At 41.4% G+C, this 27189-nt stretch overlaps 1 protein-coding gene across 24 annotated transcripts in view; it reads right to left on the reverse strand.

Moving 5' to 3' along the window:
• The window catches only part of KIF1B (kinesin family member 1B), a 2119562-nt gene that overhangs the window by 1159884 nt on the left and 932489 nt on the right, over nucleotides 1–27189 (reverse strand). For 17 of the 24 annotated variants that reach the window (XM_069609972.1, XM_069609971.1, XM_069609973.1 and 14 more), the window contains 2 exons: nucleotides 17723–17860; nucleotides 16215–16463 (listed from right to left, as the gene is read on the reverse strand). In XM_069609972.1, the coding sequence (XP_069466073.1) occupies nucleotides 16215–16463; nucleotides 17723–17860 (387 nt within the window). The remainder of the gene's footprint in view (nucleotides 1–16214; nucleotides 16464–17722; nucleotides 17861–27189) is intronic. The other 7 variants (XM_069609984.1, XM_069609982.1, XM_069609988.1 and 4 more) reach the window with 1 other exon arrangement.

The raw sequence follows: 27189 nt of genomic DNA on the forward strand, positions 1-27189 counted from the left end.
ATAATACTTAGAATGTGTTGAGCCTGGAGTTTCAAACAGTAAAGCCAAACTGTTATGCCACATTCCCAATTGTGAGAGTTAAGTGAAACCTGATGGACAACGTGGTATTTCATTAAGGATATGTCTTCCTACATCCTACACCAGAGTTCCTTGGAAAAGCTTCCCCAACAATCTGACACATTCTTAATCATTCGATCCACCTCACCCTCAGACTGATTGCTTGCAACCAGAGTCTGCCTGCAGTTTATCAGCATAGGAGTGTGCGAAAAATTATTGAATCTGTGGTAATCGGGCATTGGCGACTGTACAGATGTTCTTCAGATGTTGCAGCTGAACTTTGCGGTATAGAGCTGCAGTGCACCCTCTCGTGACAGTCTGAATAGATTCTGATTAAGTTTGAACTTAGGGGAAGATATTTCAAAGAGTGAGACGAATGATTCATTCATCGGAAAAAACATTACTGGAAGCAAGTAATATATTAGTTTATTTTCTGGAGATAAAATTAGAACATCTGAGAAGGATCCAAAAGTTTGGTCAGTCGCTGAAGTTTGAAAGCGTGCCGAACCAAATAAAATTCCCACTCTGGTAGAGGTTTAATTATGGGAGGTGTGAAAGTCCATTAGTGAGGCCAGGAAATAGGGTGAGAAATCAGTGGCCCGGGTGAAGCCAATTGCTCAATGATACAGACACTGTAGGTGGTGTATGGAGGATCCCACAATACCAATCTCGGCGCTAAGGCTGCTGGTATCCTCCCTGACAGCACTATCAAAAGGTATCCGAATACTGTAGGTACACCATCACAATCTTAATCCGCCAGTCCTCATCATTGGGCAAATCAATGGGGAAAGAGAATGCACATGAGTGCAGTACAAGTTGCGGATGTGATTGTGATTTCACCTGTTTTGCGATGCAGCAGGACATCCAAGGAAAACTGCAAACAAGCATGTGTAGAGGTTTGGTGAGTGCAAGCGATCCGCATGTCACCTTGGGGGAACCATGGACCCCCTCAAAAGACTGCGCCTGCGGAGCTGAATGTCACCACCAAGTAATATTGACAGCATTGGTGGGAGAGTTGGGAGGACCATTTAATCACCACCCAACCCTGAGTCAGAGTGAATAACCAAATCCATGTGTCCCCAGTAAAACTTTCACAGTTCCAATCACTGGTAGAACACAGATATAAAAGGGGGCAGGGGCTAAACCAGAATGAGGAAGTTTGAAGACGAGTGAGTGGTACAGAGGTTTTTGGATAGGGTAAGGAGGGAGCTGGAATGTGGAATGACAGAACTGAATGACAGAAGGACCAGAGGACAAGAGGAAGAAGAGAGGAGTAGCAAATGGATGGATGTGGAGGAGAGACAGAGGAGTATAAGGAGGAGGCTGGAGAACAAATGAGGGGGAAAGGAGATCATCAGAGGCAGAGGAAAGTGGGAGACTGAGAATGCTGGAGGACCAAACTAGAATACAATCATTGGTCAAGCCAAGATTCTCCAAAAGCTGAAAAAGGTGCAGAGAGGAAGTTGGCAAGATGAATTGGTAAAAAGCTGGGTTGCAACCAAGGTACAAGGGCTAGCAATGACAAAAGCCTTGTTGACCTGGGCTGAGAGATTGATAGGTCCAAAGAGCCAAAAGACTATTAGAATCAGAAAGACAGACAAGCCACTAGTCATAATCCAGAGTCTGATGTAAATGTCCAAAAATCCATCAATGGAAAGAAGGGAAAAAAATGTTGGTGGTAAATCTGAGCCAGGAGGGCTCGTTGTGACCCACAGAAAGTAGAGACCATTGTGTATTTAAGCCGGGATGGCTCATTGGGGAACTGAGCCAGAAGGGTACCAACTGAAGCCAAGCCAGGAAAATCTGTGCGAGCTGGAAACCAGAAGGACTCCCTAAAGCCCTTGAGATGACAGGCCATTTTCTAAACCTGAACCAGTAGGGCGCATTGAAAGCAAAACCACCTGGCTCAAGTAGACCCTGAGCCAACTGACTTGTTTCCAGTAAGTCATGACGATAATGGTAAAGGGTTTGTGGGTGAGCACAGTACAAACTAAGCACACAGCAGGCAACAAATCGGGTGCGACCACCCTTGATTGGGATTTCTAATAGAATGATGGCAGCTTGTCAATCCACTAGGCATTGCCGGGGAAGATATTAACGGTCATCTGAAAACCAAGAAACCAAAACTCAGGAGGGCCCACACTGGTAGCAACCTATGCAGTGTGCTCTCAGGATCCAGAGACACAGGACAATTTTGAGTGACTTTGTACAGTTGGTCTACAGAGAAACTTCACCCAGACCACAAACTCACAATCTACGGTAAACACTAAGGACCACGCGTCTACTGAACATCAGACTATGTTCCTATGAAGATTCCTCTCACAGGTCTCAGTTTCCTTGACCCGCGTACATTTTTCAGAAAATAATTCTTTTGTTTTGAGAGACCTGCTTGCTCCAAACCCTGTGGTTTTGAATTCAGCAAAACCATTCTGTTTAAAACTTATGTGAATCTCAGGTCAGTCTGTGACAGGATAATAGTCAACAACCTCATTCTTTAAAGAAAAGGTGTCTCCTGGAGTATTCAAATGTACAGCAATTGCCAAGCAATAATGCTTACAGGAAACGTCAAGTATTGCTGCACTGCCCACGCAAGAAATAACAGACATGGCATTGCCTACTGATTTAAGATGCAATACTTTTTGTCTAGTGCCCAGTAACAAAAGTGAGGCATTTTCTCTTGTACGTATGATGTTATGTTATGTTAAGGAACTCTGTAGAGCACAACATACACCAGCAAGGGAATCTGGTTGCTAGGCAGAAAAAGCGAAAACAGCTACAACAGGAACAAAGCAGAGTCAGAAGAGAAAAGGAGTGTTTTTAAGCCTGCATCTGAAAGTGATATGTTGTACTAAAAGTAAAGGAAAAGGAAGAGAATTCCACAACTGAGCTGCACAGACGGAAAAGGAATGGCCACCAACACGTGAGCGGCAGACACGAGGAACAAAAATGCAGGTCACAGGGAGCACAAGGGAATATATTGAACTAATTTAGCCTGCAGATAGGCTGGACCACCCTTATAAAAAGCCAGGATTAACAATGCACAGGGATTTAAAATTAACCCTGCTGCTAATCAAAAGCCAGTGAAGAGCATCGAGAGCAGCAGTGACCAAGGAGAGCCGAGGAGCCCCCAAAGCCAGGCGGGCCACGGAGAGGCCCAAGCTTGGGAGGCCAGAATGCACTGGACCACAGAGAGGCGTAGGGATGACAGCCGACTAAAAGAACCTCCGTTTTGTCCCCAATGAGACAGAGCCAATTGAGGGCCATACAGGCATGAATGGCTGAGATACAAGACCGGCTGTACCAAATGGCTTTATCAGGATGAGCAAGGTCCAGCCACATCAGAATCTAGGTGTCATCAGCATAAGAATACCAGCGAAAACAAAAAGAGTGAATATGAGAAATAAGAGGACAAATATAGACATTAAAGAGAAGGGGCGAGAGCGCAGAGCCCTGGGGGACCCCGCAAAGGAGGGAAAGAGCAGATGACGTGAAAGGGGACAGAAGGAGAGATTGGGATCTATCAGATGATAGACAGGTTGTCATCTAAACTGGGTAAATAAGCACAAGCTGACTTCTCCAGAGCAAGACTTTTAAGTTCATTGATGCAAGCAAGAGCTGGAGAATGCCATCTCGTCTGCTCAGTAAATAAACTCCAAAAGCTTATCACCTCTACAGCTACCAGGCTCAACCCATTTAGCATCCTGAAAATTATGCAGTCTCACTCATGCATCCACAGAAACTAACTTCTCCCCCTAGTACTCAGTTGCCTAGACTACTATTGTAACTTTCTGATGCACCTTCCTCCCTACACATTTACCTTAGTGAACAAAATTAACTCTCTCTGTACAACCTACTATGCTCTTCTCCCACCCATGCCCACCACCTCCAAGTCGAGCTGACTCTCTAAGAAACACTGCTCTCTCTTCAAATTCCTTATACTTGCCTTTAAATCAGGCCTTGCCTCTACCATTTATCGGGCCTTTGAAGAAAGTACTACAAGTGGAGTCCCTTTTTGTTCTACAATTAGACATATGGACAACGGAGGGCATGTGAGTCAATCATAAAACAGGGTTAAAGGAAAAATGTCAGGCAAAGTGAATCGAATAGTGGGAACATAATTAAAAATAATTAGTTTGCCTCACTCCAAGGGATTGTCCCTAGAGACTGGCAAGATCCTATGATGATGCAGAAATGAATGCTTTGGCAGATATGGCCATCTAATAAACAGATCGCTAGGGTTTATTGCACAAATGTATACCCATATACAAAATACTTGAGCTTACTCAAAATGTGGAGTGCGACCAGGATAGACTTGTCCAGATCAGGTCACTGTCCAATGTGTGGAGCCTGGGCAGAAGATCTTTTTCACCTATCTTAGCTATGTACCCCAATAGAGAAATTCTGGGAAGAAGTACTGACTGAGCTAAGTCGTATTGTAGAATCCACCATGCCTAGATATATCCTTGGATGCCTGTTTTTCCACTTCTCTAACAATAAGGCACTGAACACCAATTTCAGTAGGTGAGACAAGTTTCCACTTTTTGACTGAGGCAATCGGCTCCTACATTGAAAGGGTAGATTGCAGATCACACAAGGATGCATGAACTGCAGTTAGCCTGCAGCACTTTAATATCGCAGACTTCTACAGCGAGGAACACATGGTCACGGTTTCAGATTTATAAGCTAGAGAAGGAGGAAGAAAGACTAGATTTTATTCATATATGTTACATAGATAAGACGTGGGAGTAGAATGTGCACATGCAATTAAACCACCTGTTCCCTTTGATATTTGCTTTGCAATGATTAGTAGAATAGAAATAGGCAATATGAGGGGCCACTGTCAGAGGGTGTGGTTTAAGGTAAGGGGGTAGAGGAGTTTGTTTTATGTGCTTTATGAACTTTACATTACACAAAGCTGTGAGTTGCAATGACTAATACCATAACAGAATTAAGTACAAAATGAAAACGCTACTTTGGAATCACACCACTATCTCTGTAAATCCTGTTTTTACGTGAAACATTCTGTTACATATATATATCAAAACAGCAATACAAAGATGTGTATATGTTTATATATATATATATATATATATATATACACATACATATACACATTCATTTCGCTCTGTACCAGATCCATCTGTACTTTCCCTACTTCCTGTTCCACGCCCCCAATCCTGAACGAAAAAGGTACATTCTCAAAATGCTCAAAACTATCTACTGTAGAGCACATGCTTGTGGGACTGCTCCAATATCAGAAATGTTTGCTTACATAAATATTTCTGTTGGAAATACTATCTTTGCAAAAAACACAATTACAAAGGACCATAAACATTAGGAATGGTTTAGGAATTAGGACTAACCAACAACCCTCTACTATCTCCTACCACTTTACACTAAACAAACAACCCCCTACAGAAGGTCACCAGAGGCCTATCTGTTAGTGCATCAACACTGTGAGAAGCGACTAAGCTCCTCTTTACCCCTGTCACACTACCTCACATCAGCGAGTAACCAGACCCAAAGCACTTTAGCCGATCAGATCTTGGGCTCTTCTCTATGGATAACACACTCTCACGTTTCTCGACCATACCCGTAGAAGGCAGATTGGCACTCAGGAGCCGAGTACTTCCGACCTGCATCCATCAACACCACAGGTTTCTCATCTGCCTTTCTCACTGTCCCACTGATTAAACCTGCCCTCTTTATTCTTACATAACCAAGCGCGGCTCAATCGTGACAGATGGCCGCTTTATAAAACCACTTAGATTACATATTAATAAGAGGAAATCTGAAAGCTAAACCTAGTAAGGCCAGGTTTAAAAACACTTCTGAAAACTTCAGAATCTGAGGAAATAGTGGAAAAGGCATGAAGGGTTATTAATGATCAAACCAGAAGGAGAGCATCTCATCGAAAGGCTAAAATCTAGACACGCATGCAAAGAAGAGTATTCTGGCACATGGAAAATGTATCTATTTGAAGATGGCTCCAATGGTTGGAAATCCTATAAACCAAATCAGATATGGAAATATGGCTTGTGCAAATCAAGATGGGAGTTTACTTCGTCCATTCACTGTAATGGGTCTGATGTACTGCTGATAATTTTGAAGACTCCAATCCCAGATTTAATATGCTTCATTACACAGAGGATGGGAGATAGTTTATACTTGTCTGTTCAGACTGAACAGAGCACCTGTGCGGTCCATGATAATATTCCCTTGAAGCAGAGCGGGAAAATAATTTAGAACTAGAAATACTGTTTAGCTCTATCAAATTTGTGTTATATGAAAGGTCTTAATTATCTCAAAAGACCAGGATTTCTCAAATCCTGACAAGGGGCTTCCTAATACATAATCAAAAGAGTCAGTAGTGACATAACTGTAATGGGGGCTACCAGGAAGTCTCTTTAAGACGATTGTTCTTCTGGTACGACTATTGCATGGACTGAATTTCTGATGTGTAATCCAACTCTTTTACCACCAAAACTCTAATGCTCGATTATTCTAGACCCAAATACCAATGGAAGGCTCTTATTTTTAGTCTAGCAAGAGGACGGCCATTAGTCCTTGACATCCCCACAGTGTTGGATGAATGATATATAAATATTGACATTCTGATTTATTTTTTTAAAACCTCACTGTCTACAGGAGGCAACTCGTCCCACCTCTGCAGTAGAGGGCTTCCCAATAAATTGAATGTACTGGTTTGGTCCATTTACTAAAAATCCCAAGGTTGATGGCTGTTGCAGACTTTTTTAGGCCTTTGCATGCCTTGTTTTGAAGATAGTTGTAACTACAAAATGTGTTCCTTAGTCTGTTGACTGTATACTAATCTGGAACTCTCAAAGCATAATCCTAACTCAAGAACTGAAATAATTATTTTTGAATTTTCTTATTGTGCGTCATAGTTTAAGACAAACTTTTCACGCATAAATATAAGAACTGAAATTATATATATAATTTATAGGAACAATCTCCTGCCCATTTCCTTTCTGAATCATACGTGGGTATTTGCATCCAGATGGTATGCTAGAAGAGCACACATTGTTATCTGCTATGTCGTCTCAGGACACCTATTTCTGCAGTATCCTTCTTGTTGTAGTAATCTTGTGAAGGGTATCTTAGCTTTATATCAGTGTAGCATGTTACTTTATTTTTACTTTTTATTTATACATTTTTGTTCAAACGTCCAATACATATGAATATCAAGTTAATAGATTGTATTCATGGATCTTCTTCCGGAGGCACACAGGCTCAAAAGGAGGGGGAATGGTGCCATTGCCTACACAGTAAACGTGAATGTCGCCATAAGCACACTTCATATTTGGTGCAATGCTGTCAAGCATGCACAGTGAAACATGTATTTGCCATCTACGGCAAACAAAGTGTGTTTGCATTAAATGAAAAATACGTCCAACATTCCCATACTTGCCAACTAGGTCGAGTATCATGCAAATGGTGCTCGCCATACATAGAAACAACTCGCCAATGCTAGTGGGCTAGTAGATTTTGCAAGCCCTGCTTGGGACAGCTCTATTCCCTGGCAATCTCTGCATTATGTACCCAAAGCTCCTCCCATCGCCTACCCTTGTGGGCTGTAATTCTTTCTGGGAGTTTTAATAAAGGCCTGCAGCCCCACCGCCTTAGCAGCCTCCATTTCCTTCCAGCCTGACCTTCAGTCTGTAGTGTTTGCTCTCTGTTCCTCTATTTTATCAGTTAAGTCACTGTCCGAGTTGAGGGCAACTACCACCAACTGTGGGAAAAGTCACGGAAGACTGAAGGGGCATGCAACAACCCACTAAGCAGGGAAGTCCGGCAACCGCTAACCAGGGTGAATTAAAGAAAGTCGTACTCTAACAGACTTAAAGCTGTGCAGCTGTGATAAAAAGGTGTTTCAATGACAAGAGGAGGTGAAATGGTAGAAGAGAAACTGTTTGATCTTTCCTCTTTACTCTCCCCACTACATCCTGAGGCTCCCTGAAAATGCAACAAAAGCTGACTAGCAGAGCCAGCTTGCGGCTGACCGTACCCTCTATTTGCAGACAGATCCTTGACCTGAGAGGAGAAATAAACAACACGTCCAATGCACAAAAGCTCCCACAGTAATATCAGAGCTTGACCATGTAAACATTATTATAAGAAAAACGAGACACCAAAGTTCCAGGACAAAAGTTAAATAAATGGATGCAAGGCAGCGTAATCCTCAAGGAAACATACTGGGCGTTCTTGATCATGCAAACAGTTCTTACGGGATGGCAGGCATGATTGAAAGTAAAAGGAAAATACACATTCTTTAATGATTATTTATAGAGGACAAAGCAGAAAGGATAGAGGAGGAGGACCAAATTAAGATTGATTGCTTTTTATGAGCATTGTGCTTGGTTAACTGCTTTTGCCTGTTGAGGATGTTTGTGATGTTGCAGGGAGGTGAAGCCTAGCAAAGGCTTCAAAGAAAACCGAAAAAGCATGAACAACCTAAACTGCTGCCTTGCAGTCATCCAAAATAAATGTAAGGGAAACAAAGCAACAATACATAACAAAATGAAGACAGAATTGATTATGGAAAAGTCCACAACCAATCTCTCGTAGAGAGGCATGCATGGAGAGCAGACTATCTCAGAAAAGAAAAATGCACGAAAATCATGAAATACTGGAAAATAACGAGAATATATGAACTAATGAATCTATCTGGTTGCAACTAGAACCATTAAGGAGTAAAGTAAAATAATTACGATCAAAAAGGCACCATCATTCCCATACCCACTGATAATGATACACTTTAAAAGAGATTCTCTGTAGCTCTTGTAAAAACAATTTGAGTAAACGAGAATGGGATATTGTGGCGGGATGGCCAGAAATTTTGTTATGAATAATGAAAACATTTGAACAATGTAAAAATGTAAAAATGACTAGCAGGAAAAAGGAAGTACAGATATATGCAAATTAACCAACTGCAGTATAAAACCAGCAGAACTCAGAGAATCAACCAACTTTAAGAAAGTAATGAGAAATGTGTCAATATAAGGGCCCAGTCTGAAGTCATAAATGGTTCTCTCTGCTCAAAGAGCTTGGGAAATGCAAATAAATGAAGGAATGGAAAGAAGATCTAGATTAACAAATTGAATGAAAGGTCTTCGATAGTGTAGAAAACAGAGACCTGTGCTATAAAATAATTTAAGAATGGCATTATACTTTAGAGCACTAAATGTTCCTGGCCATTTCAAAAGCAAGCTTAAGAAAATACGAAGGGGTGGGTAGGTTGCTTCTTATCTGGTGAGAAGGTCTTAATACATATATATTTCAAATAATTATTGGATACCATTAAGATGACTGTAGGTTAACAGATTCCAGAAGAATCTGACATGATATTAGGAATAAGGGACCCCATTTTGAAAGCCATGAATGACAATAGAAGATTTGTGCGCAGCTAATGCTAACAGATGAAAATCTTCAGAAAAACACAGTACCCACATAAGTATATACAAAAACTAGACACTATTTGTGATAGTGGTAATTGAGCAATTTCCAGGTAACATCAATGGCATTATCAATTGGGTCAGAGAAACCTGGAAATATTTGTGTTATGGCATGTCCAGGGAACACAGGGTCTTGATATGGTCTAAATTAATAGGTTTCTTCACCTAATTGGCTATAAAAGGGTGTGTAGGACAACAGTAGAGGAGCAACTGAACAGATGAGGAAGAATGTTATGCGCTACTGGATGCCGGTAGCGATGGGAGGATCTGGGAAGGCTACAGGACGTTTAATGAGCACCAACATGACTGGTGTAAGATTACTTGCTTTATATCTCCAAAGCAGCTTTCAGTTTGTTCAATGAAGACTGCCCTTCAGAGCTACAACCTTTAAAATGGGAGGAAGAGTCAGAACTACTCTTTGTACTATGAGACATTATGGTATAATCGCTTGGAAATCTGCACAACTCACAATTAATACTTAGAGTAAGTATTCATTGGGGCAGAGAATAATTAACAGCATTTTAATACAAGTTCCCCAAAAAGGTGTTTTGAGCATCGAAAGCTCAGATTGTCATTCAATTATTTTTATTCTACAAACCACGGTTTAGATAAAACCTTTTTTAAATGCTCAAAATAGAAAATGTAATGTATTACAAAATATATCTACTATTCAGCATTTACATAGTAAAAGCAAATTATCAATTTTCTTCCACCAATAAAATAAGACTAGAACTATACCCACATCTTCATCCTTGCTTCAAATTGACCATATATCTGCTTGTACTGTTCCAATTTAGACATATCATGTTCACACTATACCTGTGGCTTCACATTCAACCAACAGATGATGCCAATGTGCAATGGATCTTCACACAGGCAACCACTTCTATTTCTAGGAATTTGTGTCCAAGCCCATATCACTTCATAATTTTCCAAATTGTTAAAATGCATACATATACAATCTCTCTTTGATAGGGCACATGGATGGATTTACATAGTTAAGTCTGACACTGACATTAGGCGCAATCTTTAGATCTTTTGAATTGTGGAATGACAACAGTCACCACCAAATGGTGAATACACAGTATCTGAGTGGAGATATACTGGGATCCATTTTGCCCCTAAAATGGACTGTCAACCTAATGCAACATTTGAAAATATTTACGGATTTTACAAGGCACCACCCGTGCCACAGACCCGTTCCATGATAGCTGAAGTTCTGAGAGCAGTGGAATAATGAGTTGCCAAATGCAACAAAATGAACCTAAGTGCACTTGTGGGTCTCAATTAAAAGGTGTGTGGAAATAGTGGTGTCTCTTTTCTAGCCACCGATACCTTTTAGACTCTTCTAATGGTAGCTGCTACCATCAGTTTTCTCCCTGAATAGGACTTGATATTGTTTGGCTTTGAACGTTCAGTTAAGTTTTCTAGCTACACCAGCGGTTGTTCTGCATTAACTTACAGTTCCTAGTTCCTGGGACTCTACGGGACAAGTAGCACTTCCACAGATACAAGAATCACTCTGACCTCCTGTTCCATGTATGCGTTCTATGAATTCCCTTGACACATTCCTGGAATAGGCAGCATTTCCTTTCCCTCACACATTTGGCTTCAGCCAGCATTGGTACATGTTACAGATACTTGCAGCATTTTGTACTGAGGTTGTAGACCTCTTAACTGCCACTTTTTTTGCATCCGAGATTGCTCAGCTTTCTTAAACCAGGATGTACAGTTTCCTTTTCTCCCCAGATTCTGTGGGCTACCTTATTAGGACAAGCCTTGAAAAATTAAGTGTCCGTTTCTATTCCTAAGGGTGGCTTCCCTCTAGAGACTCTGGTACAACTTCAGATAATCGGAATTCCAGCTGGGGTACCATCATTTTAGTTGCAAGCTCTCTCACAGGTTCAGTTCCAAACTACTAACAGATGTTTATTTATTAAAAAGAATTTGCACGTTTAGTGTGCTTATCAGTATTATAATAATAATTTGGCATTTATATAGCGCTACAAACCCTCAGGTATCTGAGCGCTGCTTATTATTACCCACGGTGTGTGGTGCTCATTTATCGACCCCGGAAGGATGAAAGGCTGAGTTTGGCCGCGCCGGGATTCGAACCTGCTTTAGCAGGCTCTGCACAGATGTCAAAGCGAGCGCTCTACTCGCTGTGCCACTTGGCCGGATAATGTCTTTTGATGGGTTTATCCTTATAGGTAGTAAGGTTCTTCAGAGTGGATCCGTATTGTTCAGATTAAAATCTTAAATCCAGTCCTTGTCATTAGCTAGCTTCAGTACACTTCTCGAAAGATGCACAGCAAGGCCAACATTATTGGCACATGGTGGCTATAGAATACCACTGTACATGACATTACATTTAATTATACAAAAGTGATGCAGATGGTATTGCCTTGTGGAACTTAACTCCCAACTAATTTGTATCAATGCAAATTATTTTCACATGTATGTACTCCAAACTCTGCACCTGGCCAGTATGAAAGTTACAATACAATGTTCTTGAAGAACTGTTGCGCCAATCATTTAAAAAAGGATTTGTTTTATTTGTCAGGTTTCAAAAAAATATCTTGCTCAAGCTACAAGTTATGTTAACTATTTTGCAGATTAGCGAATCCAATCCTTAATTAAAAAAAAAGTCAAACTTCTTTTGTAATTTTGCAAGTGCGGTCCTTGGTTTGAGATAATTTTATGAAATAAACTCTGCTCACAGTTAGTTAAAAAGGGCACTTCAATCTCCTATTTTAGTAATGGGATGAACTTTATTTTAACAATTTTGTTGATTCAATCATTTGTTAAGGATGATAATTATGAGTAATCATTTCAGTTTACAATCATTATTTTAAAGGGGCACTTTGCGAGCAAAAGTCCCATGTCCTCAAATCCTTAACATGTGTTTCACCACTTCCTATGGATCATCAGGAGGAAACAATACCTTATTTGCATCCGTTTTCCTAAATTATTCTTTGGCTTTTTCAGCAAATTATTTTTTCTGATTTGTATAAAGTTCTTAGTTGTTAGCTTTATATATGGTCACTACTGGCGCTTGCTTGGAGACCAGATAAATAGGTCTAGTGACTCCAGCATACCTTACATGACTATGCTGATAGGTGTGGAATGAACACTGGAGTAACTAGACCTATTTAGCTAGTCTCAAAGCAAGCATACATAACTCTAGAGACTCCAGTGTTCCTTCCACACCCATCAGAACAGGTGTGGAAAGAACGCTGGAGTCATTAAAGCTATTTATCAAGTCTACAAACTCTCAATTTAAAGGGGCACATTGTGAAAAAAATCCCAAATCCTCAATTCCACAACTTCTTGTGTATCATCAAAATGGGTTGTATGGCGTTTTTAGCTGTTAGACCATATAAATGTAACTAAGAACTTCATGCCAATCAGAAAAAATAATTTGCTAAAAAAAGACCAAGAATAATTTAGGATAACAGATGCAAATAAAAGATTTCCTCTTGGTTATACACAAGAAGTTGTGGAATTGAGGATTTGAGGATGTGGGATTTTTTTGCACAAACTGCCCCTCTAAAATAATGATCGCAAACGGAAATGATTGCACATAATTATCATCCTTAACTAAGGATTGGACCTAGACAAGTGTTAACAAAGTTTATTCTGCTACAAGGAGTAAAGTGGGAGATTTATTCACAAATAGTGACATTTTTCAACAACAACTCTAAGCAGAGATTATTTATTAAAATGATCTCAAACCAAGGAACATACTTTCAAAATAGCGAACATAAAAAGTATAAATAATTTTTAGAATTCAGGATGGGAGTCGCTAATCTGCAAAATAGTTTAAGATATTGCCAGATGGGGCAAGATATTTATTTAAACCCATCAAATAACGCAAATCCTTTTTTTTTGTTATTGGTGCAACAGTTCTTCAACAACACTGTCATTTACATTACATTTAGTCAGCTCCACATCTTAAGTCAATAACTGCTCTTGTAAGTTGTTCTGTGGTTTTCTTTTGTTCTTACTCGCCGTCCCTGGTCTCTTTTCCATTCCAGGCAACTGCAGACTTTAGCTTACCAAATTACGGCTCTGATTTCTGCCTCAGCATTCTACTTCAACACAACCAGTATCTTTGAACTCCCACACATTTTCCGTAATGGCAATGCTGCATGCAGCCATACTACCCATGCTGCCCTTTCCTTTCAGATCAAAAGCTTTCCACTCTACTCTGTGGTTGCTTTCATCTATTAATCGGGATTTCTACGTAGATGTTTTTATACCACTCTTTCTTTCTTCCAGCAGACTAAGTTCTGAATATCACTGTGGTGGGGGCACATTACATCAATCCACAGACAAGCCTAGACACTCTGAAACTACTACAGTGGTAATTTGGCACAGTAAAAAATAATTAAGATAACATACGCGCAGGTCACTGCTGTCTCCCATTCTAGTATCTCCTGCTTTAGTGTTTACTTTATTATTTCCCTGGAATGCTGATTGTTCCCAAACTAATGTTACTCGTTACAACCCATCCTAAAACCCACATAAACTTAGATCAAAATGCCTCATTGTCAAAGCCCATGTAAAGAATATAGAGACATTACGTCAATCTCACTTTCAATTATATTTCATGAAGATGCTAATGCACAAGGTTCCATCATTTGGTTGTTGACTAGGATTATCAAACTATGGTAAAGTCCAACAGATATTCCAAAATCTAACATACAACTGTTCCTCGTGTACACCGCTCAAAGGATAAAACAAAGCCTGCATCAGACTAGGCAGCCCTGCGTCTGTGTTGCGTTTGTCCACTAGAACAGAAACAAACACTCCATTACATTAACCAGTGGGTCAGGCTGGGTAACAAGCCACCTATATGCCCACCTTTCTACAAGGAACAACCATAAGGAACTCTTTTTGGGAATGTTTCAGATTATTTGTATCCAGCTACTTAACTTTCATATTCCAGCAAGAAATGTTCAACTCATATTAACCACTCTGGTTTACCATGGAAAAGGATTCAGCCAGCAACATAATCTTAACCATTTCTATTTCTCACTATTATTGCTGGTGTATATGCAATTCTCCATCCTAAATTGTATTTATCAGTCTTGAAGCACACAACTGGCCCTATCGAAAGATGCGGATATGTAGCAGACAATATTCTTGGAGTGCAGAGGCCATCCCAGGGAGGTGGTGGAAGAGGAGAGTTTGACATTCCTGAGAGAGGCAGCAGAATAGCCTTGTTGCATAAACCTTGTTGTCAAGACTATTCATTAGAGTCTTTGAGGTGGCCATACATACACCAGAACTTAGAATATGTATAAAGAGGGGTAGGGTATAACCTGGTTCACAGTTAGTGGGACAGTGCCCACATCTTCAGAGGAGCAAGGTTTCACCCTACCCTTTTTTTGGCAACAGACTGAAAGAAAGCATAAAAGGGGGTGGGGTTAGCAGAAAGATTGGTGAGGTATAATGGCATACTCGCAACAAAACCATAAATGAAATTTAGCAGACACAAATTAATTTTTGTAACCATAAAAAAAAACACAAAAGTAACTCAAGGTGACTGTGGCAGCCGTGACTGAAACACAGAAAAAAACAAATAGAGTTCAACTCAAGGTTTTTACCATCTACCTCCCAATGTGCAAAAACATTAATGCCCAATAATTCCCACTGTTATTCAGTCCAAATATTAATAAATACCCATTCCCATGCCCCCAGCATGCCACAAGAGACGGCTAAAGGGACAAGCTCTTCTGATGGAATAAACGAGGCAATATCTCAGAATATTTATTGAGGGAGAGAGAGGTCTGACAAAAGGACAGAACGCTCATCAGTGTGTGCTTACAACATTGCATGCCCTGGTCTAGGTATACTTGGAGTCAGGGAGAAATGAAAATACTGATCAACTCAGTTAGAAAACATTTGTTCCTCCCTGCATCCATGCCCAGTAGGGCTCCTCTAGGAAACTTGCTGAGAACATATGCCAAATGTAAAGTTAAGCCAAGCAGCACCCACTGGATGTACCAGAACTGAGTGGTAGAAGAGGGGTGCGCATGTGGAGTCTTCAGAACTAAAAAATGGGTTCAGGTAGATGGGTTTACCTGTGGAAAGTGTTAAATGAGGACAACAGTGAGAAGGCAGCGGTAGGAGAGTACATTTCACTTTAAAATGCACCTAAGAGGTCAGGAGCCTAGTCACTCTCCAACACAGTCAAAATAGTAAGCTCTTGAGGTGGTGCACTGCAACAGGGTTGCGACCATTGTCATCATTCATCAGTAACCATATGGTGAACAGCTCACAAGAGAAGTGCTATTCACTGCCAGAAGAATGTGCTGTCCCCATAACCCTTCTAGCATTAAAAAAAAAGGATGACAAGCCAGTGAAACGATAACAAGGAGCCTTCTGTGACAAGATCAGGACATGGAATGAAAAAAGCAGGTTCCCTGTCTACATATAATACAAAAGCGAACAGGTCAGACTTTCGCTCTACCAGCATAGGGAAACACTACGTTAGCAGTGAAAATGTTAGCTATCCAATCATCCCATTTTACTCTCCAAAAGTAAGATCTCAACGAAGTCTGCACATGTGCACTGCTTCTGCTAGTGACCACTTGCCAGCAGAAAACGGTTATGGTTTTAGTATCCTTGGAAGAGCTGGTCCCTTTTGGCTGTTCTCACAGTAACCTCACCAACCTTCCCACTAAAATGAACCAGGGGGAGCGGTCGTAAAACGGGTCCTGCCCATCACTGAAGAGGTCGGACCCCTCCTCGGTGCCAGCATCTGAACCTGCGTCGTCCACAAAGGCCTCGTCATCAAAGTCCTCCATCTCGTCCTGCTGCTCGTCAGCAAGCTCTGTGATGTCCGAATCGGCAGTGGAAAAGGTGGGGGACGGCGTGCGATCAGCAAGGCGTTCATTCACACAGCCGTGGAAAATGGGGGAGCTAGATATCATTCAATGGAAGAGTCTGGTTAGCAGAAGGCAGGAAGAGGTGGTGGAATAGACTTAGTAATCAAAGAAGCAGACAAACTCCCACAGAGACACCCGGGAAAACTAAGAAAAATCGCAAGTCAAGTCTTAGATGAGTGGAGCATGTAGAAAGGCTGACATATATTCGTGACAGGAGGGCAGCCTCTGATGGACAACATTGAAGTGAAGGTATTTGGCATTATACAGGGCTAGAGGGGATGTTTCTAGGTGGAATGCCATCAAACGGGAGCACCACTGAGGGATAAAGCATCAGAAAGGGATGGGAGATAATTCTCTAGAGGGAGGCATCAAAGGAGGGCAGGAGGGAATCTCTAGGAGGCATGAATTTAAACAGGGCAGGAAGAAACGTTTTGCAACTGAATAGGCATAGGAGTAAAGGCTACAAGGGGATGCCATCCACCAGAGGAAAAGTGAAGCAGCTGGGAAGATAGAAACAAGGCATGGAAAACATTAAGGGCTGGCAGGGATGTAAAGGAAAGGTCACACCTACGGAGTCAAGAGACAAGAGGAAAAGAAAAGATGGCAGGAGGAAAACATGTTGCTCTGCTCAGTCAGGATAAGTTGTCTGGAAGGATTTCTTTCTTTCTGCTTCTCATTTCAAATATTTTCCATTTAACAATAGGAAAACAAACAAGACAGGTCACATGTTCTGAATTTCAACAAGGTACATAGTACATAAGTATATTATATTTATCGTACAATGAAGTAACAGTGTACAAACCAGCTCTGCTACTACGAACTGCAGCTGCGGAATCTCCAGGCATGCGATGTTCCTCAATAACGACAAAACTGCGCAGCTTCGCTGTATAGAACGTGGGAGAAAAGGGCAAAGAACCAAACCCTCTTACCATCCTCAGCTTTGATCTGCATCACTGCTCTGTGATGGCAGGCTGTCTCCATCTTTCACCACCTTCTGGACATGTACATTACTACCTCCAACCCAAAATGCCAATTAAGCCTTGCCCAGCTCGCCCCACTTCACTATACTAAAGTACTAAGAGCAGCTGCCTTTAACCTTCTACCATGTTCTACGTTTCCTCCCCTAGATGTTGCACCAAAAGGTATTTTGAAAGCCCAAGATGAACCATAGACCTTTCCAGGTCCACTGTGTGAACACTATGTCCTATAATCACTCTGGAAAAACACATGGCAAAATCAAAAAGCCCCTGTCCTGCTCCATATTCCAAATTCCAAATTCACAGAGACACATACCTGCCAACCAGCTTGAACCAATGGAAGCGATCGTAAAAAGGGTCACTACCAGTCATCGTGCTCTCGTTGTCATCCTGCAAAGCAGATGCCATTTCCCCAGCTCGGTCATACATTTCCCTCATCTGGTCCAGACGCTGCCTACAAGAAGACATGCAGAATAAATACAAGAAACAACACTAATGACTTGAGACAGCAAGTCCAAATACATTTTGATGGGCAGCTTCCCAGTATATTGTATGATTAATACCTTGCTGACCACATTTTAACCATTTGTGAGAGCAATCGCAGATTCCCCACTCTGAGCCCTCCGACATAATTCTTTTTACACCCAAAATCCACATGAAAAGGATTTCAACTCTGATGTCAGCTAGAATTCCAAGATTGATGTCCTTATTCCATACCCACCTACTTGGTCTCATGCCCACACTCAAGAAATTACCTGGCTTCCTGCCACGCTTTCCAACTAACCTCAACTCTGCCCAGCAAATCTTGCCCAGAGTCTCTGCCTAGTAAAGATGGGATTATGTGTCATTCACATCTGCACATGTTCTTTTAGGTTGTGAAAGAGTTGCAGTCTTCTCCCACTGCCCTTGTATCTAAGGAGAGTTAGGAGAGTCTGGTTAAGATAGGGGTGACTGGCACTACAGAAAGCTGCTTTCCACAGGTTCACTGTGGTCAGAGGAGACCCCAGTAAAACAGTGATGGCTGGCACTGCAGCACCCACTCTTCTTCCTTCAAGTCTTTGGAGACACATGAATGAGCGGCTTACAGTCCTTGATTAGGAAGCCAGCTTAAAAAGACTGGATGTTACTGTGAGATTAAAGCAGTGTATGAATGGCCAGGTTTAGCTTTTCATATAAAAGTCACCCACATGTCAATCAATACATATTTTAGATGAGTTATTAAGAAAATGGATGCATGATATCCAATTTTGTAATCTATGTTAGCATAGCGCAACAATAAAATAATTTCCATTCTAAAATAGGTCAAATAACAAATAAAACAAAATTACAATAGTCTTCTTTAAACTCCACTACTTTACCTTCCACATTGAAAAGACACCCAAATATAGCTAAAGAAATTAAAGTCTGTAATTATTTGATACAAATGATCACATCTATCCTTTTCACTCTTGATGTTAACATGGATTTTCAGAATCAGCCCTTTAGAAGATTCTAAGAGGCAACCATATTGTGGTAAACAGAGAAAGACACTAGACATTAGTCTAGCCAAACTATGACGGTAGTGTGACTGAGCAGTAAGGCTTAGGATGTATAGAGTGTGAGTGGTAGAGGGACGAGTTAAACACATACAGATCACTCTTTATAAAAGTTAGGCAGAATGTATAAAAATACACATCTATATGTATTTAGGCCTTAGACAACTCAGCAATTAAAAAAATCAGTTAAGTAACTCACTAAACACACGCTACTTACATATGTGCACTACCTCCTTTGGGGTACTCTAGTTACAGAGCATTAACAATGCACTTTAAACTATGGGTGTACCGAACTTCGGCTTTGAGTAAGTATTTGGCAGAATTCTGTCAGAAAAGCAGCTATTAGGCTCTGGATGAATCTGTTCTTACTATTCAGTTACAAGATGAATACTTTGCCTTCTCATTTTCTTTTTTAACATCTTTTTATTAATTTTCAGCATGTTTTGCTCAGAACCCCCGCCCCAAAAAGAACAAACTTACAACAACATATCCCTGTATTGCCTTCTCAATTTAATGCAATGGAACAACTCAGAAGCAAATAGGTCACTGCTAAGAGGCCCATGAGGAACATCTTGTTGGAAAATCTCTCCAGTTTCCATATGAGCTAGTCTGCCAGAGGGAATCTAGAGTTATATGTGTAAGGACTATGTTGGTGACATACTCAAATAGCTATGCTCTGCTGTTGAAAGTGATAAGAGGGCAGGAGGTTTGGTAAATAGAAGGCCTCCCAATATTGGGGCTACCTCTTCTAGGTCAATATGGTGGGGATGAGCCACTTACACATCAGACAGCACAAGAGGCAGAGATGTTCCCCAACCCATATTGGCCTCTTGGGAGAAGTTGCTGTTAGGCAGAATCACATTCAGTACCCTTGGGGAACACTACATGCAATTAAGACTACAAGTGTCAGTACAATTTCACCTTTGGTACAAGCCTTCACTACACAGTTATGTGGTAGCAGTGGCTGAGCAGCCAGACTTATCCCAAGAGTTGAGTGAGCAGTAGAACAAGTTAAACATAGGGCCAACAAATACAGTGATTCAAGCAAACACTTTACTCAAGGTTTCTTTGTAAAAGAATATACATTTATTTACACAGTCAGTTTGAAAACATTACACTAGCAAGTGCAGCTCAATATCGTACTTAACACACCACAAATACACAACCAATAACTTACTGAACAAGTTCAGCTCCCCTGAAGTGGGAGCAAAATGGCACTTCAGATACTTTTAAAAGGAGTAAAAAGACATGGTTATAAGAATCAGTAGCACAAATACATTCATAGGCAGGGCAAAGGGTTTCAGTGAACTACAACCAGCAATTCAGTTCATAGGCCTGGGCCAAAGTCAATGGTTCATAGTCTTTGTATAGGATAGCACAATTCTGGTAGTAAACGGTTAAGTCTTTGCCACAGAGTTTAGAAGAATTTGGCTAGGCGAAAAGTTAGACAAATGTTTAGGGAATGACAAGCCTTCAAAGTTGGGAAATGTTCACAAACTTTCGCAGTGGCCGAAATGATTTCCGAACCGCGCTTGCACAGTACCTTTAAAATGAAGAAGAGCTGTAGCTAAGTCAGTTGTTCCTGGCAGTTCGAGCAGATCTCGCTGTTCCTGAGCTTCAGTCGTGGGGACAAGGAGGACGTCGGGAGGTTCATGCACTGCCCAGGGATGAGGCCACAAGCTTGGCAAAACGTTGGTTTAAGGTGCGAGTGCCTTAAAGTCCACAAGCTGGTTTCCTTCCCCCTGGCTATCTGGTTTTCCACAGCGCTCCGAAGAAAGTTCGACCTGGATGGAGACGGTGTCCAGGTGGTTTGCGAGTTGGTTGTTCCCACCAAACTCAAGAGAAGAAGTTAACCTTGAAGGGCTTCTTTGTCGATGGAGTTTCAGGCAATTCGGACCTGCAGCAGGGCTTCACCGGTGATCCAGGAGTTGCAGCAGTACGCTGCTTGTCTTCGGTTCTATCTTTCCAGTTATCGACTCTACTTTCCGAAGTCCAAGAGACCTGCTTTTATAAACAGTTTTCCCCCATTCATTTCAGCCTGTCTGTCACTCACACAGCAAGCTGGGTGGGTGGCTGTCCTTGGCGGACAGCCAGCCGGCCAATCACGCCAGAGTGCATTCAGGTCTCCTAGGAGACTAAGCACAGGGAGCTTCGGGCACCTCCCTCACATCCTGCCCACCCCAGACACTCAGGCGTCAGAGGAGGGCTTCAGCACTGAAGCCCGCCAAAGGCCAACGAACAAAAGGGACCAAACCTGGTTTGGCGTGCAGAGACAAACACAAGAAGGACCTTTCCTAAAAGAAATGGTGAAAAAGTTGACCAGAGTCTGTAGAGATAGGTCTGGGGCGACATATTGGAAAACATGGCTGACCAGATTTTTAGCTACCGTTGTTCGCGGCTGGGAAAAATCATGGTAGTTTGATGTAAACCACTGCCGCCACCCATTTAAAGTAGGAAAGGGTAACATTTGACTGTTACATGAGTGCTTTGACTCAGAGGAAGCTAGGCAACCGCTCCAGCACGCTATAGGAAGATAGGGTGCACTGGGTCTGTAAATTTAAAGAGAATAGTAAGGTCAATTGAACTTTACATGCTCTGGGAGACAGTAGGCAGTCCCAGGAATTATATTTAAACCTTGGGGAGTCTGAAAGACATCCCTGTGCCACTGCAATGAAGGTGCTGCCTATCGAGTTGTCTTAATACTCCATGACCAAAGAACACAAAAGTAAAACACACATCAAAATACATGGAAGAGTGGGAAAAAGGCTCACACTCTCCCCAGGTAAAAAAATCAAACCCTAGAAATCCAGCAAAGTTGCTGGGGGTCTCAAAGGGTAAGGGAAATTAGCACATTCTTGAGACTTCTCCCTAACAGTTGCTTTTTGAGAAATCGCTTGAACACCAAACGTCCAAAAAAATAGCTGACAAAAGATACAACTTACAACTAATACTCCAACACAACCCTCTACCTTATACATCAACGCAGGCTTCAAATGTAATAAGGTCTCCATGCCTGAAGTTCAAAAAATCATTGCATCCCTTAAACCTTCTAATTGTAAAGGTGACAGCTGCCCTGCTCAGATTATAAAATATGCAGCTAGCTGCATTTATCACAAAACTCAAACTCTTCCTACGCCAGTAATTCCGTCCCAAGTAATTTGAAACAGTCCGGGGTTCTCCCACTACTGAAGAAACGGACACTAGATCCGGCAATACCCACCAATTATAGACCAATTATAACAGTCAACTTCTTAATGAAAATCTTCGATAGAATTGCTTACCTTCAAATTCAAGACTACCTAGAATCTGACAAATTACTCTGAACCCGCCAATCTGGCTTCGGACCTCAGCACAGAACAGAAACTGCCCTTGTTGATCTCAAAAGCCAGATCGACGAATTGAAAGACAAATGTAAAATGGCCATCTTACTCCTCCTAGACCTATCAGCTGCTTTTGATTTGGTAGAACATAAAATATTTTGTCATCTCCCATCATCAGCAGCTCATTTCTCCAGCTCTGCAGTCACTTGGATCCAATCTTTCCTTGCGAATAGAACTACGCACGTGTTCTCACCCTCGGCGGCTGCTGATCCTATCCCCAACACCTGCGGAGTCCCACAAGGATCCTGCGTCTCGCCCACTTTCTACAATATTTTTACAAAGCCACTATTCGACAAACTAGACCGTCTGGGTGTCACCTACACTCATTATACGGATGACACCCAGATACTCCTACCCCTATCAGGAACTTATGATACAGATGTCGATCGGATTAACAAAGTCTACACCATCATTCAGGCATGGATGGCCACACACGGTCTCTGCCTGAATGATAAGACTAAGTTACTTCTAGTCGGCTCACTTAACAACCTCTTTAAACTGAGTCCTAACTACACAAGTATCCTCATTGATGGGAACAATATACCCGTAGCCAAAAATGTAAAAACACTAGGTTTTTACCTTGATGCCCAGTCTAATCTAATCAAACAGGTAAACATGACCTCCTCTGCCACTGCCTATAATGGCAAGCTGATCAGGGCGTGTAGACCCTTATCACCCACCAGTTGCCTCACACTGGCCAGAGCACTCATACAATCCAAATTGGATTATTGCAACAGCCTTTACCTAGGTGCCAATAAATCCATTACAAAAAAATTGTAGATTATGCAAAATAAAGCGCTTAGAGCGGCATTAAATATCTCCAGAAGAGAGCACATTCCAGTAACTAGAAAGCAACACAAGTGGCTCTCTATACAAGAAAAAATGGACCTAAAAACTATGCCTTACTCACAAGGCGCTCAACCGTCAAGCCCCTCCTTATCTCAGAGACAAATTCACTAGGAAATTGCCCAATAGAATCACTAGATCTTCCAACACACCATGTCTGGTGGTGCCAAGATATAACTTAAAAAGAGCTGGCGGCGCAAGTTTCCCGGTACTAGCCGCTCAGCTATGTAACACTCTCCCACAGAACATTAAAATTATTCAAGAATTTGACAAATTCAGAAACCACGTTATCACATGGATACTCAACAAAACCTAAACGTTACAGTCCACTCTTCCTACTGTTATGACCGACTGCCATGACCTATCTTCCTTGTATACTGAGCAATCTAAATACTCATGCAGGTAATTATATCCTGACTATATAAACTGCATTTCTCCTGTATAAAAAGTATATTTTTCATTTTTTTAATTTAATGATTTAACCAAACAATTTGTTTTTTCCACAAAACATTTCATAAAAGTAGAAAAATTAAAACTCAAAAAATTACAGCATAATTTTCCAATCCATCAATTTTCTAAAGTCTAGAAACCCTACACTTAAAAGAAAAAAGTTATGCTTATAAATATGACTATAATAAATAAACTAGACCTTGCATCTTTAAAATAAGAAAAAAGGGAAGAGACAAAGAAGAAGGGAACGAGAGAAAAAATAAACTCTAACAGAATTTCAATGGAATAAACCCAGACTGTTCCAATACATGTATCACATTAATTGTGAAGGAAGTATCCACTCCTGCTGACATTCTGTCCCAAAACATTTCCGAAGATAGCCAATCTATCGAAATTGTCAAAGGACTCAAATACTTCTCTCTGATGGTCCTTGTGCCCTGACAAAACCTTAACAAATGCTCAATTGTTTGAGTTTTAGGATCTTTACAGGCTGGGCAGAGATTACTAGAGTCCTCCTGGCGTCCCCATCTAGACAGAACTGCACCTGTAGGGATCTGATCTAACCTCATTCTGAGGAAGTTCTGTCGCACTCTTATCCAGGAATTTTAGGAGGTATCTAGGAAGGAAACCCTGTTTTTTGTCACACTTAGAGAGTGATACTGCTACTGTAGAGGATCTCATTTGATCAATTGTGTTGATCCAATCCATTGACTTTAGGGCTTTTTTCGACTTCATTGGGTTTGCTAGCAATGTGACTTCATTGCTGCCGCACCCCCTGAGGGACTCCAGTGTTGACCTTCTCAGGTCCTGTAATACCCCAAGGGGTCCTTTATGGAGACGTTTCAGGAGGTCCTCATATAATGAATCTCTCAGGGGGCGGTCAATCGACCTATACAGGGAGATCAGCTTCCAATCAAGCGCGGACTTTAGGGACATAAGGCCTAGTTCGAATCTCAAGCTTGCCGTTGGGGTTCCCTGGGGCAAACTTAAGGCCTTCTTCCAAATTTTCCCTTCTATAGATTGCCAGTCAAATGACCAAGCAATGGGTCTTGCTTCTATCCCATATAGGAGAATAGGTACAATCTTTGCTGTGTAGAATCTCACCGCAGCGAGCAATGAAAACTCACAAAATTGACTAATCACTCTCTGGAGTTGCAATGTTAATTGATTAGTTCTAGCGATAAATTCGGCCCAGACCAGATTTCTCCTAGGACAAGCATAAAGCGTATAACCTAGTTAGACGATCTCTTCCACTACTTTGATGGGATCACCCCCTATTCTCCAGTGGAATTTCTTGGAACGTATTTTCTTTCCCCCAAATATCATTATTTTTGATTTATCCGGGTTGATCTTTAGGTCATTATCCTCCATGTACACCTCAAGAGCAGACAGGAGTCACTGTAGTCCTACTGCTGTTGTATCCATGAGTACAATATCATCTGCGTACATGAGCCATTTTATGGTTCTAACACCGATTTTTACACTACCCAGTCCTTCCATGTCAATTCCATTCGCAAAGTCGGCAAGGTAAAAGTTGAAGAGAAAGAGAAAGGGAGCTATCATACATCCCTGTCTCGCACCTCTCTTGATCGATATCTTCTCGGAGAGATGACCCTCACTACTCAGCCTTACCCTTACAGTATTATTTTCATTTAGAGCCATTAGAATATTTATCAATGAAATCGGTGCCCCCCTTCGACCCAGTTTGTGCCACAGACGTTCTCTCTTGACCAGGTCGAAAGCACTGGACAAATCAATGAAGTCACAATATAACCGTGGTGGTGTCATATTAGGCTTGTTATGTGTCAGTGTGGCCAATATTATACCGTTAAGGGAGGTGGCCTGACCCCTGCGAAACCCAGTTTGTTGTTGGGAAAGTATCCCATTTGCTATGGCCCATTTGTCTAATTCTCTTAAAATGATGCTGGAAAATATCTTGCTTTCAACATCTAATAGAGTTATGGGTCTATAGGTCTCCCTTCTTATAAAGGGAGATAATTATGGCTGACTTCCATGATGGTGGAATAATTCTTTCTTCTACAATACCCTTGAATAGTATACACAGGATGCGAGCCCACAATATTGTATTTCCTTTAAACACTTGATAAATCAGACCACTCGCTGAAGATTTGTTTATTAACTCTATAATAATGTCCTTTCTGATAGTCAGTTCCCATGGGGCGCTGGGAATGTTATATGTTGAGTCCCACATTGGCCGCAGATATTTACTTCCAAGATAATCTACCCAGATATCCTCCTCCACACAGTTTGTCTGTGCCGCGGATTGATCCTTCCCTTGTTCATTTAACAAAGCCCAAAAATGTCTTGTGTTATTTCTTGTTAATTCTCTAAGCATAGATGCCCCATCTTTTTGTAGACGACTCGATTTCTGATGTTTGGACCAATTCTTATATGCACCTTTTATGTACCCGATCTCCCTTTGATAGCACCACTTCATTAGCTATCTCCCTTCTTAGTCTACCAATTTCACCCCGCATCTCCCTCTTCTTCAGCCAAGTCAATTCATCAAAGGTGTGTTTATGTGGTATCGAGCCAAGCAAAGGCATGCAACGAGGGCGGTCAATGTTCCAGAGAAGATCATGGAAACAACTAGGCTTAAGATTTCCAATGTCATTTCTGATTTCCCATTGTAATCCATCCATGACAATACATCATTTAGATGTATGCCATCATTCCTATATTTCATCAAGCGATTTTTCTGGGCATTGACCACCAACGTCCCACGCCATTTATCAACCTTCTTTTGGAAGCTTCAGTCTATAAGCACCTCTAATTGACAGTGGTCACTGGTGGCACCTTCACCTACACTAAAATGATCACATCTCTTAAATAGACCAGGGGACAAGAAAATCTAATCCAAAACGGATTCTGAATCCCCTCGAAACAAGGTGCTACTCGGTGGAGTGTCCCCTTCCATGGTCCCATTTAACATCCTGAGGTCCCACTCATTGAGAAAGGATACCCACTTTCTCCCCATTAGAGCTCACAATCTTTGATTGGACTGTTTTGTAAGCATTGCGAGTTCAGGTGCCCCAACCAGGATATTTGCATCTGGATAAAATGTCTTAGTGCGTGTTAATACATCTGCTAGAGCCTCCAAAAAGACAGTAAGCGATGAGTTCAGTGGGTTCCAATATAGGTTTATGGCTATCAGTTGTTTATTGCCCTCATTTGACGCCATCTCTAGCTTAACAGCCAGAATGCCCTCCTGTTTGCATGGTATTATTTTTCCTTCGCTAAAAAGAAGGGAATTGCAGGCTACCAGTAACCCACCCTTAGGTCTTCCTTTACCAATTGTGGTAGCTGGTTGGGTTAACAATATAAAACCTTCTAGGTCTGGGGAGTTTACCAGCCATGTTTCCTGAAAAAGGATTAAGTTGTATGTCCCGAATATATTTGATCTTATTTTTAGGTTTCTAAAAGAGCTGGAGCCTCATGTGTTCCAGCTCACAAACTTTAACCACTCCCAACTAAAGTAAGATCGACCTTGCCCCCAGTTTCTGACAGACCTTAGTAATTATTTCTGGTAACATTGACCACAGGTCTGGGTT

The sequence above is a fragment of the Ambystoma mexicanum genome, chromosome 8, assembly GCF_040938575.1.
Source record: "Ambystoma mexicanum isolate Mex_15411 chromosome 8, UKY_AmexF1_1, whole genome shotgun sequence".
In the NCBI taxonomy this organism is placed as follows: domain Eukaryota; kingdom Metazoa; phylum Chordata; class Amphibia; order Caudata; family Ambystomatidae; genus Ambystoma; species Ambystoma mexicanum.